This window comes from Leuresthes tenuis, unplaced genomic scaffold (genome assembly GCF_036924035.1).
Source record: "Leuresthes tenuis unplaced genomic scaffold, fLeuTen1.0.hap1 SCAF_20, whole genome shotgun sequence".
Classification (NCBI taxonomy): Eukaryota; Metazoa; Chordata; class Actinopteri; order Atheriniformes; family Atherinopsidae; genus Leuresthes; species Leuresthes tenuis.
This window is the reverse complement of record NW_027325374.1, coordinates 4,729,825-4,744,473: the sequence shown is the minus strand read 5'-3', so window position 1 is coordinate 4,744,473 and position 14,649 is coordinate 4,729,825. Positions and strand designations below refer to the sequence as shown.

At 41.5% G+C, this 14,649-nt stretch overlaps 2 protein-coding genes across 3 annotated transcripts in view; one reads left to right on the top strand and one right to left on the bottom strand.

Moving 5' to 3' along the window:
• tbx21 (T-box transcription factor 21) overlaps window positions 1–14,649 on the bottom strand; it is a 477,598-nt gene that overhangs the window by 359,059 nt on the left and 103,890 nt on the right. The window lies entirely within an intron of this gene.
• Window positions 3,875–10,878, top strand: ormdl3 (ORMDL sphingolipid biosynthesis regulator 3). 2 transcript variants are annotated; one of them, XM_072373682.1, is made up of 4 exons: window positions 3,875–4,187; window positions 6,298–6,512; window positions 6,938–7,089; window positions 8,052–10,878. In XM_072373682.1, the coding sequence occupies exons 2-4, from the start codon at window positions 6,339–6,341 to the stop codon at window positions 8,185–8,187; spliced, it is 462 nt and encodes a 153-aa protein (XP_072229783.1). In that variant the 5' UTR covers window positions 3,875–4,187; window positions 6,298–6,338; the 3' UTR covers window positions 8,188–10,878. The 2 variants fall into 2 exon arrangements, with proteins under 2 accessions (XP_072229783.1, XP_072229782.1); XM_072373681.1 differs by having other exon boundaries at window positions 6,295–6,512.

Sequence of the window (14,649 nt, the reverse complement as noted above, 5' to 3'; positions counted from 1 at the left end):
TCATTCATGTCACAACCAGCTAACCCACGGGCCGTAAAAAGCCCCAGCGCCATTGACCTTAAGAACATGTTTATATTAAAAGACAAAAAGCTCCATATTTTTCTTCTCAACATTGCAAAATTACATCTTTTATCAGACCTTCCTTTTATGGGGCACCTGCAGATTTATTGAATTATTTATTCAGAAAAAAAAAACCACGATACGTTAAATGAACACCAGTTGCCTAACAGTTCAGTCGAGCTCCAGAAAGTGTCGTTAACGTGAAATAAATTCACAGATGACTCTATATGTTTTGTATATGGGCTATCTTTTTGTTTCCTTGCCATTTTGATGCACTTTCTTGTTGAAAAAGACAGCTTGAATCCCTCAAACACGATAAATGCTAATGCATTTTAAACACTTAAAGAAGATCATAACCTCCTGTATTTCTCTGAGGCTAACGAGGCAGATCTGAGGCGCAAGTCCAAAGACAGGAAACTCAACCATTAAACCTTAAATCATTCCTGCGACACTGTGCGTCTGCAGCCATGAACTACAGTGACATGAGCTGATGACAGGAACCAGTTCAGTGTGTTGATGGTGACATCTGCTGGTAACCTGCAGTCAGAGGCTGCTGATGCTCAACCTGTAGCTCATGAAATTCAGCCTCATGTTAATTTAATGTTGGGAACACCAACATATGTTGATGTCATTTCATTAAAAACAATAAAAGGTCATTTTAAGACCTTGTTAGAGCACAACTAAAGACTAAATTAGGTCATCAAACAGTACAATCCCATACCATAAAGTGTTTTTAGTGCATTGTAATAACGGGTCATCTGATGGAAATAAAAGCCCTTTTCACACTGCGTGTTCAACGGGGGACTGTTGTGCTGTCGTTATGCGTCTCCACGGATGATGGACACTGAAAGTAGATCCTGTGATGTGGGCAAAGTCACTCTGATCCCACAACTGTAGCGTGCTATTTAAAAGCGCACGTTTGGATACACGTTACACCACCTCTGTTTGTTTAGCATGAACTAACAAAAGCCAGAAATGGCAGATTCAAGAGGAGTTTTACAAGTATTATTTTATCATATAATATGAAAACGACTGGAAGTGCAGGTGGTGCATGACGCTCTTAATTTAAATGTTACCTACATAATACATGCACGTTAAATATAGTTGCATCATGACAGTAAAGCTGGTTATATACTTGATTATAGGATTTATAAATGGTCTGTTTTGTCTTTTACATGAAATAAATTTACACTGGTGATAATTCTGCATCGGGGGCCACAGCAGCCATGAATGGGATTAATTTTAGGACCACACATGGTGAAATTTATACAGCAGATAAAGGTATCTCATGTGAGAAAGTACAAGTACAGTAGATTAAAGTGGGAAGAGCCACTCTGGCCCCTACATTAATCCATGGGTTGGATCACTTCCAAACTTGACCTCCATTTTCATCTCAACTACACTGTGACTGCCTTATTTAGAGGCTGCATCGTCTAAGCCCCGTTCACTCCGTTATATGGATCTCCAGTTATCTAAATATCTTCCGAAGGACGCCGACTTTCACCAAACTGTTCTCGGTGAGTAGATGAACGTATTTCATGCCAGAAATAAGGTCCAGGTTTAGAAATACCGGAGTTCCCCTTTAAAAGCGTCCATGCTTTTCTTCTGCTCATTGTTCACTCTGATATGTTGGTTTTCTGGATGGAGATTGATCCAGGAGCACGCTTTATGTGCATGTTCGGTCCACTTGGTTACAAATATTCAGCCAGCTGTAGAATGACCTTTTGAACGCTGGCAGGCTGTTGCAGGTGACGAAATCGATGTCTCAAGTGGAAGTTCTTTAGAGTTGTTATTTAGAGGTTCTGCCAGTTATGTCATTCAGACAGAAGTGAAAGACCACAAAAGTCTGTTGACGTCAGATGCATCCAGGTGAGAACTTGTTAATGAGACATTACATGTCGACATCGTTATTTTCCCTCCTCTTTGGGTGTATTTTTCTCCGTGTCATCGACTTGGTTCTTTTACCACCGCCAGAGATGATCTCACTCCACTGTCATCCACTGCTTGCATTTAACAGAGCTCTAAGTTTACATAGCTAACACAATTGTAACACCTAAGGGTACGAGTGCATGAGACAGTCCTCTGTCAGTCAGCCAGCCAAACCTGTTTGACGCCACTCATCACAGGGATATCCTTTGAAACAGCGAGTGTCACATAACATCGCATGCAAGTAGAGCACTTGTTGACCCCTTTGGCCTGGGGCTACTGTGGGCCTAAATTAGTATTTGGACTTATCTTTGTATCTTGAACATGATACTGTTGAGCTTTGATTTTTTTGAATTTTTTTTTTGGGACTGAAGTATCGGCTCCGCGAGTCATTACCAGCGCCTCCAGCAAGACTTTCTCTCACATTAGCTACATGAGGAGTAAAGGACCTCCCTTTGTATGCAGATGTGCCAACAAGAAGCCAAATCTAATGACGAATCATGAAGCAGCCACTGAATTAAACCAGTGTTTCAGTGTTGATGGACAGGAGTCGTCCATTGTTGTTGCCCTGCTGTGCAATTTGTCACAATGATAACCTGGGAAATGTTATCTATAATTTCTATATAAATGAGCTTTTCTTGTTTTCAAACGTTTTCTACACATTCACAGGTAGTTAGCTCATCTAACCGGGTGGTTTTGATGACCATACGCCACCGAACAGCAAGTGAAGCTTAAGTTAAACTGTTATTGTAAAGTAACTGTGAGAGGCACCAGAGTCTGTATCTGTTTCCATTAAAGAGAACCGATTAGCTCCTGATAAAGTGTGGTAAAGAATCAAAATGACACATACACTTAGCCTTATCTTACATGCCTTTCATTCCTGTTCTGTGAATGTTATGACTACTTTATTTATAGCAGTACTCATGGCTGCAGGGTGGTCTGTCAGTCCGTCTGGTGTGTTGGTTGTGCCACGGCTGGTTTCACTTCAGGACGGAGCAAAACAGAGTTGGCTTATTCTTTTACTTTATATTTTTAATTGGATTAAAATTGTCTACTATTTGACAATCATTTAGAAAACTTTTTCAGAATCTTTACAAATGGGGGAAAAAATCAATTGATTGATGGAGAAAATAATGAATAAATGAGTTTATAACATCGTTTAAAATAAGCTCCATCTCAAGCAACTGCAACAGTAAATTATTGCTTTCACTGTTAAGATTTAGGGTTCAAAATGAATTAAATCTTCATGGTTTTTTTATGTGGAGCCCATGCAGCAGCATGCAGCTGTGCGTTTAACAGCCATGCAAGGTATTTGCTGCATGGAATACTCATACTTTGTATGTTTTTTTGATAGTACTTAAACGTTTTTATTGCATGACTTTTAACAAAGTGCTTCAGCAGTTTTCTATCATTAAAGGGTGTGAATACTTCCTCCATCACAGGCATCTTTCTTTAAATATACTGAATTGTAAGAATGCACTTCACACTTTTACAATTGACAGTCTCTTTCCCTATTTCCCTATTATATATATATATATATATATATATGTATATATGTTCAGCTGAAAAACTAAGGATGTCAAGATATTTGAAATGAGGAAACCTGCAGTGTGGGGGTCAATTGCTTGTTTGTTTAAACTTTTGCAATAAAGCACAAGCTAAGTTTATTACGTTAATTAAAAATAACTGCATACATTTTGTATTTCTTGATTTAAAAACGCTTTCTGTTATTGAAAGAAGCCTCCAAATGTCAATCATTCTTCATTAACCCCGCCCCTGCTCTGACGTCCACGTTCTCTCACCGCATTAAGCGGTGATAGGCCAGCGTAGACCACATGACACAAAGCAACCAATCCCTGCGGAATACGATGAGCAAAGCATCATCCAGTATATGAAGCCGTGAAACTGAATATCGGTGACGTTTCTTCGTGGACTGTGCTGTGTTGTCACACCAGCTGTTGGTCAGAAGACGAAGTCAAAGTGTATGCGTCTCGATGAATTGCGTGCTGACGATCGGATGGTAGCACTTACAGCCCCGTATGGAGCTGAAGGTTGGCACCGTGTGACTGATGGAAGAGACGGAGTCTCGCCAATGTCCCAGTGATAGTATCCGTTACATAACTGAGCGCATCGATTACACAAAAACTGTGATAACGGACTGGTGCCCGCACAGGTCGGAGTTGAATCCATTTTTCTCCGCAGTAAGTCCAATGTTCTGTTAACTCGGACTGAATTAGCATATGTTAGCTTACTTTTAACTCCAGTTGAGCTAGCTTGAAGGTCTTTGTTACGGGTAATTTTGCTTCCTGTCAGACAACTTGCAGAAGCAGCATGCTGGAATGACCAAACCCTTTGCTACATTGTTAACTCCTGTCTATCAGTTGATGTTAATCTCCACCTCAGAAACATTTCTCACTCATTATTATTTGAGTTTAGCTAAATATCTGCTAATTACATACGCTGGTCATTAAAAATAATGATTTCTTATTGGCTGGCAGGTGTCCGTTACAATCCTGTGCTTCATAATATGATATTTTTGGCTCATTGAATGCTCAAGACTTTGGGATTACTTTCAGATCACATATGGCATGAAGGATAACATCCACATATTTGACTTTTGATGTATCATACTCCCAAAAGTCTTGATCCACTCCTCATTTCTTAATTTTTAACGTCCAAGCAGCCAGACGTTCTTGTAATCTTTTAAAGTGGTCTTGAGCAATAATTCTTTGGACATTGCCTATTCTTTCACTCATTTGCAGTTCAGTCTCTGTTCCTGACCATTTTCAGAGGAATGTGTTTTTGTTTGTTAAGCCCATAGGTCATTAAAGCTTAAAGTAGTCTCCTAACTCCAGGGATGAAAAAAGCTAAATGCGATGTCACTCGGACCAAAACTGGACTTTTAGGAAGCAGTGGAAGTATTAGTTTGCAAAGCCAAACCCAGTTACCTCAGCTGGACTCAGATATGCTTTGGTGCTCTTTACATGCTCCACTGTTCCATGGTTTTGCTTTTTTTTTTTTTTTTGTAAATCAGTAAGTTGTAATTTTATATTAATACAACAGAATTCTCAGTAAAGCCGCTTTCATTCTCTTCTTCTGTGGTCAGACGGCTAAACTCATCAAAAATGTGACTGAAAATCAGCCCAACTCGTGGTCACTTGAAGCATTTCCAGACTGTTGCCCTGCTCTAAATAATATCCTGATTTTACAACCGCTGCCCCCACTCAATTTGCTTCCTGTGTATGTGGACTGGTACAAAGATAGTCGTCTAATTAAAGCAGTCTGGCCAAACTCTACAGTGCACATAACTGAGTGTTTTGTCTACTCATAACGAACTTAACAAACAACCACTTTCAAATTATATCTTTAGGCACGTTGTTACCAGCAGCTTGTCACAAAGACACATAATTTGTTCCCATTTCTTTAGCTGCATCTATGAAAAACAGCAAAGAAAACACAGTTTGACAGACAGAAAATAGGATTTCTGCAGCAACAAGGTGATTCCCAAAGAGCTATTAGCTGAAAACTTGGCATATCTCAGCATGGTGTGCAGTGTGTCCTTAAAACATTTGAGGAAACTGGACAAGTGGAGGACAAAAGAAGAAGTGTCAGGCCTAAAAAACTATCTACAGCAGATGAACAGGATCTGAAAGTGATGTCCTTAAGAAAGAGGAAAAAATCCAGCTGTGACCTGACAGGACCTGAGAGATGCATCTGGACCTTCAGCTGATCCATCTACTGTTGGCCCAAGCCTCATCAGAAATGGTCTCCATGGAAGGGTGGCTGTCAAGAAGCCGTTCTTAAGGAAGGGAAACAGGGAGAAAAGGCTGAGCTATGCCAAATGACACAAGAAGTGGACTGAAAATCAGTGGCAACAGGTCTTATGGAGGGATGAATCCTCCCCAGAGCCCGGACCTCAACATTATTGAAGCAGTGTGGGATCATCTGACAGAGAACGGAACAAAAGGCAGCCGACATCCAAAGAAGAGCTTTGGGATGTCCTTTAAGAAGCCCGGAGAAGACTTTTTTTGTATTTCCATTTATGTTTGCACATTTCAATAGATTGCTGAGCCTGCTTCCTGTTTTCCTGACAGTATAAAAAGGAATGATCCTGAACTTAACTGTCAACCACTTCAGCTTCTCAATCTGAAGTTTTCAAGCTTATGTTTCAGATTTTGTCACCTTAAATGTAGATTTTCTCAGTCTAAGCAGGTCAGTTTAGCTTGTTAACAAATCTCTGAACAGCTTACTAAATGATATTAGACGTGCTTTTGTAAGTACTAAGGTCTGTTTCTGTTTCTGGTTCAGCAGACTGACAGTTCGAGCCCATCCGTCAGGAATTAAACTGAATCATGAACGTCGGCACCGCACACAGTGAGGTGAACCCCAACACCCGAGTGATGAACAGCAGGGGGATGTGGCTCTCTTACATCCTGGGCATCGGCCTCCTTCACGTTATTCTGCTCAGCATCCCCTTCGTCAGCGTACCCGTGGTGTGGACCCTCACCAACCTCATCCACAATCTGGTCAGTGCACAAAGCCCGGCAGCGGCGCCGCCACAGTTTACCTTTGTGAATCAGATCAGTGAAGGACGCATGCTGGGAGGTTCTGGCTGATTAATGCAATGATTAGTGAGTGAGAGTAGCCAGAGTCGGAGCCAACACATCTTTGAACCATTGCTTTCTTCATAGGACAGTCATGTCTCAACCAGCTTTTTCACTCCTGTCTTGCTCCACAAACTGTGAATTGCTGTCTGGCTCTCACTTGGTAATAAGAGTGTGGTGTCCTTATAACACAGCATATGTGATGTGGAGGTTTCAGTTTTTTTCTGTAGAAACATTAAGTTGAGAAGAAATCCAAAGCCAAACATCTGTTTGATCTACACATCGGTCACCCTTTATATGCCTTTGCTCTAAGTTTCATCTGTGACTTTGTGCCTTGTCCACTGCAGTGCATGTATCTGCTGCTCCACACGGTCAAAGGGACGCCCTTCGAGACCCCGGACCAGGGCAAGGCTCGCCTTCTGACACATTGGGAGCAGATGGACTATGGCGTGCAGTTTACTGCTTCCCGCAAGTTCCTCACCATCACACCCATCGTCTTGTAAGTGGCCCATTCAGTGGAAGCGGCTCATTACTAATCAGTGAAACACAGGGAAAGTTATTGAAATTAGGCCTTGGGAAAGATGTGGGCGGAGGATAAAAGTACAGACAGAAGAAGTCCCCAGTGCTCCTCTCAGTGCCAGCAGAGGCTACATGAATTGGATTTGAACTGATCCACAGTTGCAGCGAGTCTTTCAACATGAAATGTGCGTCTCTTGTTGCTTAAGTTTTGAGTTTGCAGATATAGATCACCATCCCTGTTGCGTCCTTATTAGTTCAGCTCACAGAATAGCGAGAGTCTTCATATTTGCAGGAAAAACCGTTTTTCTGAGTCCTTATTAACAGTGTGCGGGAGGCACTTTGCTTCGTTGGGGATGATTTGCCATCTCAGCGTGAATACTGTAGTGAGAGCAGTTTCGCAGGTGCACACTTTGTTTTTGCACTCCTTCATCATTCTGTTTTGCAGCCAATGCCAGTGGGAAGACGCAGGAAGCTTTCATGCTAAATACTCCAGATGGAGAAGCAACACATCTGCAAAAGCATTCTGGGAACCATTTTACGTGTGTCCTTACATGTTCTTGTGCATTCCCTCATTCTCAGCTCACAAAAGTCCCCGAGTGTTTGTATGAAAACAGGCCGCTTTTTGTTGGGTCTTATCAGGAGAGCCTCAACCCTACATTAGCAGGATTTATATGGGAGCTGCATGGAAACATATTCTCACTGCAGCTTCATATGTACACGGCTTCTTGAGTGCTTGAAAAGTGTGTAATTTAAGAATCAACTTGGTGTAATTATCTGAAGAAACACAAATGCAATGTTAGTGGATACAAGCCGATGTTTGATTAGAGCTTTGTCTTTCCTGGAAGACGAGTTAAACGTCTTGTTGTCATGACATTTATGCAGTTAATTTTCTACTCATTGCCTCACTCTGAATTCTTTTTCTCTTGTTTGTCTCTGATTCAGGTATATATTAACCAGCTTCTACACGAAATATGATAGAGTCCATTTTGTGGTCAACACTGTCTCCTTGCTCACTGTGCTCATCCCTAAGCTGCCCCAGCTGCACGGTGTGAGGATCTTTGGCATTAATAAGTACTGACAAGACGGAAGAGGACGCCTCCCTCCCTATGTCCCCATTGACTGCTGAGAGCACACGGAGTATCGGGCCTCTGACCAGGACCCGCGGTCCCATGGTGCCTTTTTCTACTAAGCAGCACTCTAAAGGAAGCGGACTGGGGATACTGCCACGGTACCACATCCAATCAAAGAGAAGCGAGACACTACAGCGAGAACACAAAGGGAAAGTGTTGTGTTGAGATAAACTGTGGCCTTTCTTTTTTTGAGGGATTAAGAAAGCATATTTGATGGAGTTTGATGTCCATTTCTGTTGATGAGGGAGTTTTTTCTGATGTAGGCGGCGTCTGTGAGGACTATCATGTGCCATTTCACACCACTGGCACGATGAGGCCGCAGTCAAAGTTATTTTGTGTGTAATGATACACTGCTGTATTTATTCAGCTTGACTCCCACGTGTCAGCGGGAGTCTCTTGAGGTTTAGAGGAGAGCAACAACACTACACTGAAACTGTAAGGGTTGTGTGAACTGCTGCCGAGGCGAGACACCACAAGGTTTTATATTTGGCCCTCTGCGCTGCTCAGGGTCAAGATCAGGAAGTTAAGCAAGTCTTATTTTAGTCTGGCCATGTCCGTATTTGGATAACTCTTGTCCTGGTTTGTCCTGTCTGCAGAAGAGCGCTCTCCTGATCTAGATTAACCAACAGCCCTGCAGTATGAGTTAAGAGGTGTGGATTCCTGTCAGTATATGTGGGGGAGCATGCTTATGCTGTGAAGGTGCTCAGGAGCCATTGTATTATCTGGTTTCTGTTGGCAGATCACACACTTATCACTATATATGGTACGCTTGTGCAGGCTAATTTAGGCCTACTACATTAGGCCTGCCTTAAAACTTGAAATAGGAAATGAGTTTTTCATGTTTTCTCCGTTTCCAAATACATTAGAGATGCATAGATGACGCATTCTGGGCCATTTCACATTTTCTTTTTAAAGTTTGAGCTGCTGATCAGGATTTTGCTTTGTAGGTTACACGACCTTCAGTTTCTAACAGTAAACTGCTTCACTTTAATGGACATTTCTACAAATAAAGTCCAACTGAAAATGACTTACAGTATGAGGAGCTTCAGCTTTAACTTCAGAGAAGTGTCTCCAGCTCGTTGCGCTCTGGAGAGGAATCGCAGTGGCTGCTCATCCTCATCATTTTCCTTCTAACGTTTCTGTTTTGGTTGCTGATCGCAGCAAAAGATGATCACTGGCTGCTAGCTGTGTCCTCGAAATGTATTCATTTGGCTTGAGTTCACTTTCTCAGAGTTGAAATTCTCAGTTTGTTGTCCCCAAGCGGCTGAGGTGGGATCACTGACATTAAAACCGGGAGCTTTGGGCCACGAGTGCGTCACTGTTAGCCCCATGGGTTGACCTCATTGGTAAATAAAGCAAATAACAATAAAAAAGTCACTCTGTGCATCTCTAATTTACGGATATGAAGGTAGCAGAATATTGGAAATCTTTTATGATAATGATAAATAAATCCCTCATCTTAAGGAAGCAAATAAAAAGTATGAAACAACATGAATTATTCTGTTTGCCTGGTGGGGCCACCAGACATTCTTTTAACTTAGTTCAAGCAAATGTTCCAAGTCCTGGTTTCACTTTCCTCACCTCCGGGTTTCTGTATCTGTCTGAATGCTTAAGCTACTGCTGCATGTTTTGTCTGGTCCTGAGCAAGAAGGCTTCAGTGAAAGTTACGAGTGGATTTAGATGATGAGTGGAAAGCTAAACCAAAACACACAGGAGGAGCCTAATACTGCGGTACTGTCTCATTTTAGAAAATATGTGAGGCTTAAAAGTTGTTTTTTCCAAATGAAATGGCGGGAAAGAGAGATGGGTTTCGTGACAAAATCCTGATTTAACATGCATCTTTCTGGAGAGTCATCTGCTTACGCTGCAGACAGTTTAAGTTACATTACAGAGCTTCTGAATTATGTTAAAAATGCTCACATTGCAGTGAGAACGTCTCAATAATAATGACTGAGAAGAGCTTTTTGATTGCACTTGGAGGTGGAAGGCTGATGTGTCTCTTAACCATTTTACATTTAAAATATTAATAATGATAGATTGTAGTTTGCTTATTGGTAGCTGTGTTTCCATCCATCTGTCAGGTAAATTTATAGCAAATGTTGCTGAATAGAAAATGTTTTGAAGCGGGCAAACAGAGCTCTGTAGCGCCCTCAGAAGGTCCTGGTGTCTGCTACTTCGTGCATGGCTGTAATAAGCAGCAGCGGTGGTTGCTGGCCTGAAACCAAGCTTGAAAGAAGAAGATTCAAATAAAACTAGTTGGTACAAGAGGAGAACGGAGAGATTGGTACGTTGTAATGGTTCTTGCATGTCAAAGAGTTCTGGTTAGTTGCATCCAGACAGTAAAAGGTCTTAAACGGAGTCATTTGGTTGCAATTTGCAGTTCGTGCCACCGGGTGTCGCTAAATCTTCGCACTGGACATTTTGAACTGAGGTTTCATTAAACTCCTGACTGAACGTCTCGCTTTTTCTCAGACGTGTTTACGGACATCAGGCTGGACGGTGTTCGCCGTGCTGAAACAAGCAGCCACAGATGTTTACTGTTTCCCATTCGTTACGGTTGAACCCCAAACAGCGAGTTTTTCATCAATCCAAACCAACAAAGAGCGCAGCAACAAGACAACTAAAGATGTTCAAAAACCGTTGAATTGTCATAGTTTTTATTTCTTCATAATGAGCTGAAACAGCTGATCATACGTGTTTGTGTGTGTGTGAGACTGAATTGTTAACAGCAGCAGTTTTTTAAAGGTAGATCTGTGAAACTGTAGTTTTTGTGAACGACACGTCAGAATACAGTATTATCTTTGTCATCTCAGCACTAACACCACCTGTGGTTTTTAACTGGAGTGTGTAAAGCTGGATAACATGCTGGATTTATGGACAAAGTGGCAACTTGAAGAACCTTTTTTTGCATTTTGTTTTTCTGTAGTAAACATTACTTGATGGCAGTCGGTACGTTGAGGGTTTTTAAAGCTTGTTCAATGCGTATTTGTTGCTTTAACCAACTCTTGTCTGCACATTTCAGGATTCTCAAGAAGGTTTGGCACTGAATGTATGTATGGAGTAGAAAATAAATGGGATTTTGACAGTCCGCTGTGTTTAAATACAGTTTTAAATACAAATGTTTTACATGGAGAGTTCAGTTCAGATGAATCTTACTTGGCTTCCATGGAAAATGAACCATGAATAAAAGTCAAATACTCTTTACCGAATTGATTTCGCCACAGTGTTGGTGGTTTGTAATGGATTGATCAGCTCTTTTTTTGCTCTACAACCCTTGTGAACAGTACTGATTACACTTTTCATCAGCTCTACCTCAGTGCTCCAGATCAAATGTTAATCCAGGCGCTTTATTTCGACATTGCAAGCTGATCCCGGTGCTGTGCACGCTCTGTTAGACGACACCGGAGACCTTTTAAACATTAAGTGAAAGTAACAAGGAGTCATCAGAGTGGATCAATAGTTCTGAAAACAAAGATTTGGCTTACATTTTCTCAGTTGCGTGGGATATTTAAAGGTGGTTCCAGCTGACTTTCTCCTGTGTGTTGCTTTTTAAAGAACTGGTATGTTTAGAGGAACCTGGACTTCTGGACCTCTGACCTCTGCACCTGGTGTTGGATTGCATGTATAAAGCAGCAAGTGACTATTTTTCTCTTGGAGCTGAAGCAGGAAAAAAGCACCTGTGTATTCAGGTGATTTTTACAGGGGCCGTGTTGGGATGGTTCGACACCAGGGGTCACAGCATCCCCACAGCTGCAGCTCTGGTGGGATGTTCCTCGTCCTCCAAGAAAGGAAAACCAGCGACTTGACATCCTGGGCGGCTTGTCCAAGGCTCATTGATGCAGCTGCTGTAGATCAAACTGCTGAAAAGGTTCATGCCGGTTCCGACAGAAGGATGTCAGTCCATGCAGCTGCAGACCAGTGGGAAACACTTACATGTGAGTATCATAACTGGACATTGGAGCCGTGGAACAAGGTAACCTGTTCTGATTGTTTTCTTTGGTTTCACTGCTGACCAGGTACGCCCCTTCATGGAAGCAGCACTTCCTGATGGCAATGGCCTCTCAAAGCAGGACAACGCCCTGCTACTCTCCCTAAAAAAAATAAAATGGCTCAAAGACGGTTTGAATAACAGCAAAACGGGTTTAAGGTTCGTCTCCAGATTAGAATCCAATCGATGAACACCTCCCACCCATAGAGGCACCCATTACAGGAAATCTCCTCTTGTCCCTTCAGTGGCGTGAGTGGAATCCATGCCTCAGTGGTTTGGCTGTATCGGTGGAAAAGGGGCTTTTTATTAAGGAAATAGTGAGAATGTATTTCTGTCTGTAGCTGTTTTCCTATTACGAGATCACCGGTGCCTGTTGTGAGCAAAGTCTCGTGTATCCTGAAGTAACGACAGATTTACTGTAACTTGAGGAATATGTGTGTTATTATTGTGAAACACGCTGGACACAGCTGTTATTTCAGATGGTCAGCCTTAGTGTAGGAAAACAAAGCTTCACCCACTTACAAATCATCTCGGGTCACAAACTCAGTAAGTGCCTAAAGTTTCTTGATTCTTTGGGTTGGGAATCTACGCATAACCAGTGTCTCTAAAACAGTTTTCTGCCCCGTTTTAAAGTCGTTTCAATGTCCCTGAGTGTATTTAACCAAGATAATAACAGATCCTACAAGTCTATTCGAATTCCTTTTGATGTGATTCAAATCTTAATAGATAAACACATTTTAAACACGAATAGACCTCATGAGGAATTGTTAAATGCTTAATAACACGGGCTACATGCAGGCTCACTGCTTTTTACTTCTGCAGAAATGGTGTAAATGTTTGACGCAGGCAGACGCTTTTTTAAGGGTAAGGTTAACCAGCCGAACCCTGTTTCTCCAGGAGAGGGCAGCAGATTGCTGTTATTGACTCCCGTCTGATGCAACAACCTCTCAGAGGAGGTTGGTGTTTTTCCTCTCTGCACAGTGACCGTTTCTTCTCTTCTGTCTTTTGCTGTGCTTCAGATGTTTTTCCTGATGGAATAAACATGAGCTATAAAATCCAAGATTTGGAGAGTCGCAGAAATGTAAGTTAGCACAAAAAAGGTGGACGTTTTCCACATTTGTCCCAACAAAGTTTGCTTTATGTGGGCTGAAATCTGCAGGGTCAGTGTTGTTTTTGTGTAATCTCTAACAGGCACAATGTGGAGGGCTAACGCTCCTCCACACACTGTAGAATTCGTACAGAGAATTTTAATACCCCGCTAATTTATCGAGCGGTTTTACATTTGTTCAGCCTTCACAGTCGAGGAGGTGTAAAAAATGCAACTTCATCATTTCATCTGTTGCATTTGGGCATCATTTATCTCTCAGAGGTAACTAATAAAGCTGCTGAACAGATGTAATTTAATTAAAAGTGTTTTTCTTATTACAGAAGCGATGCTGCACAACTGCAACATGATGAAAAACGCCTTTAAGGAAGTTTCTGTGCCAGTTTTTGCCCCTTTACCGCAGCACCACTATGTTTTGGACAGGAATAAACACGCCACTTGATTTCTTTGTCTGTAACAGGACGGATATTATCCACAACTCTGATTATCCTGTGAGTTGGTTTTATTCTGTGTCTTGCATTACCTGCTCTTTTCCCCCAAAACAGGGCAGCTATAGTGAGGAGTTTGAGTCTCTTTTTAAAGAAATATATCATATATTTAGTCAGATGTCTCCATTTTCTAAGAATTATCTCCGTTCTTAAAGTTGTCTGTTTCTGATATATTTGCTCAGTGGCTTTATTGGTTACTTTTGAGTATAGAATGATCCTAAATACAATAGATGAATGTATAAAGTTGCTATTTCAGTCCAATGTGCCTTAGAAAAAAATGTACTTGGAGTACTTAAGTTTCTATTTAAGTGTGATTTTGATCTTATAACTCAGACAGTTTCAGACAGAAATTATAGAGGCTTATTTGCAAGAAGAGTGAACTTTTAGGGCAAAAAGGAGAACAAATTTGTCTCGTCGCTGCTTTCTTTTCTTCCTTCTCAGGAGATCATGTCGAGGCCAATCAGCAAGATGTGTGTGGAACATGAAACTACCCAAGTGTACGTAATATAATGAAGCCTACCTCCATCTCTACCAGCTACAGTGATTCAGTTCTACACACAGGCAGGGGTTATCATTTGAGTAATTCCATTATTATTCCATCACTCATGCCTTTTAACCCCACTACAAGGAGTGAAACACGATCCAGCTGCCCTGCAGTATATAAAACGGTTAATATGGCAGTGAATCAAAACTTTTCCCACTGACCGCCTGCACTTTCCATGCATTAGGTTTATTATTAGAGCCGGGACTCGAAAAATGAATCTAATTAATTAGAGGCTTTGGAATTAATCAATTGAAATTAATCGCATTTTAATCGCATAGATATTTG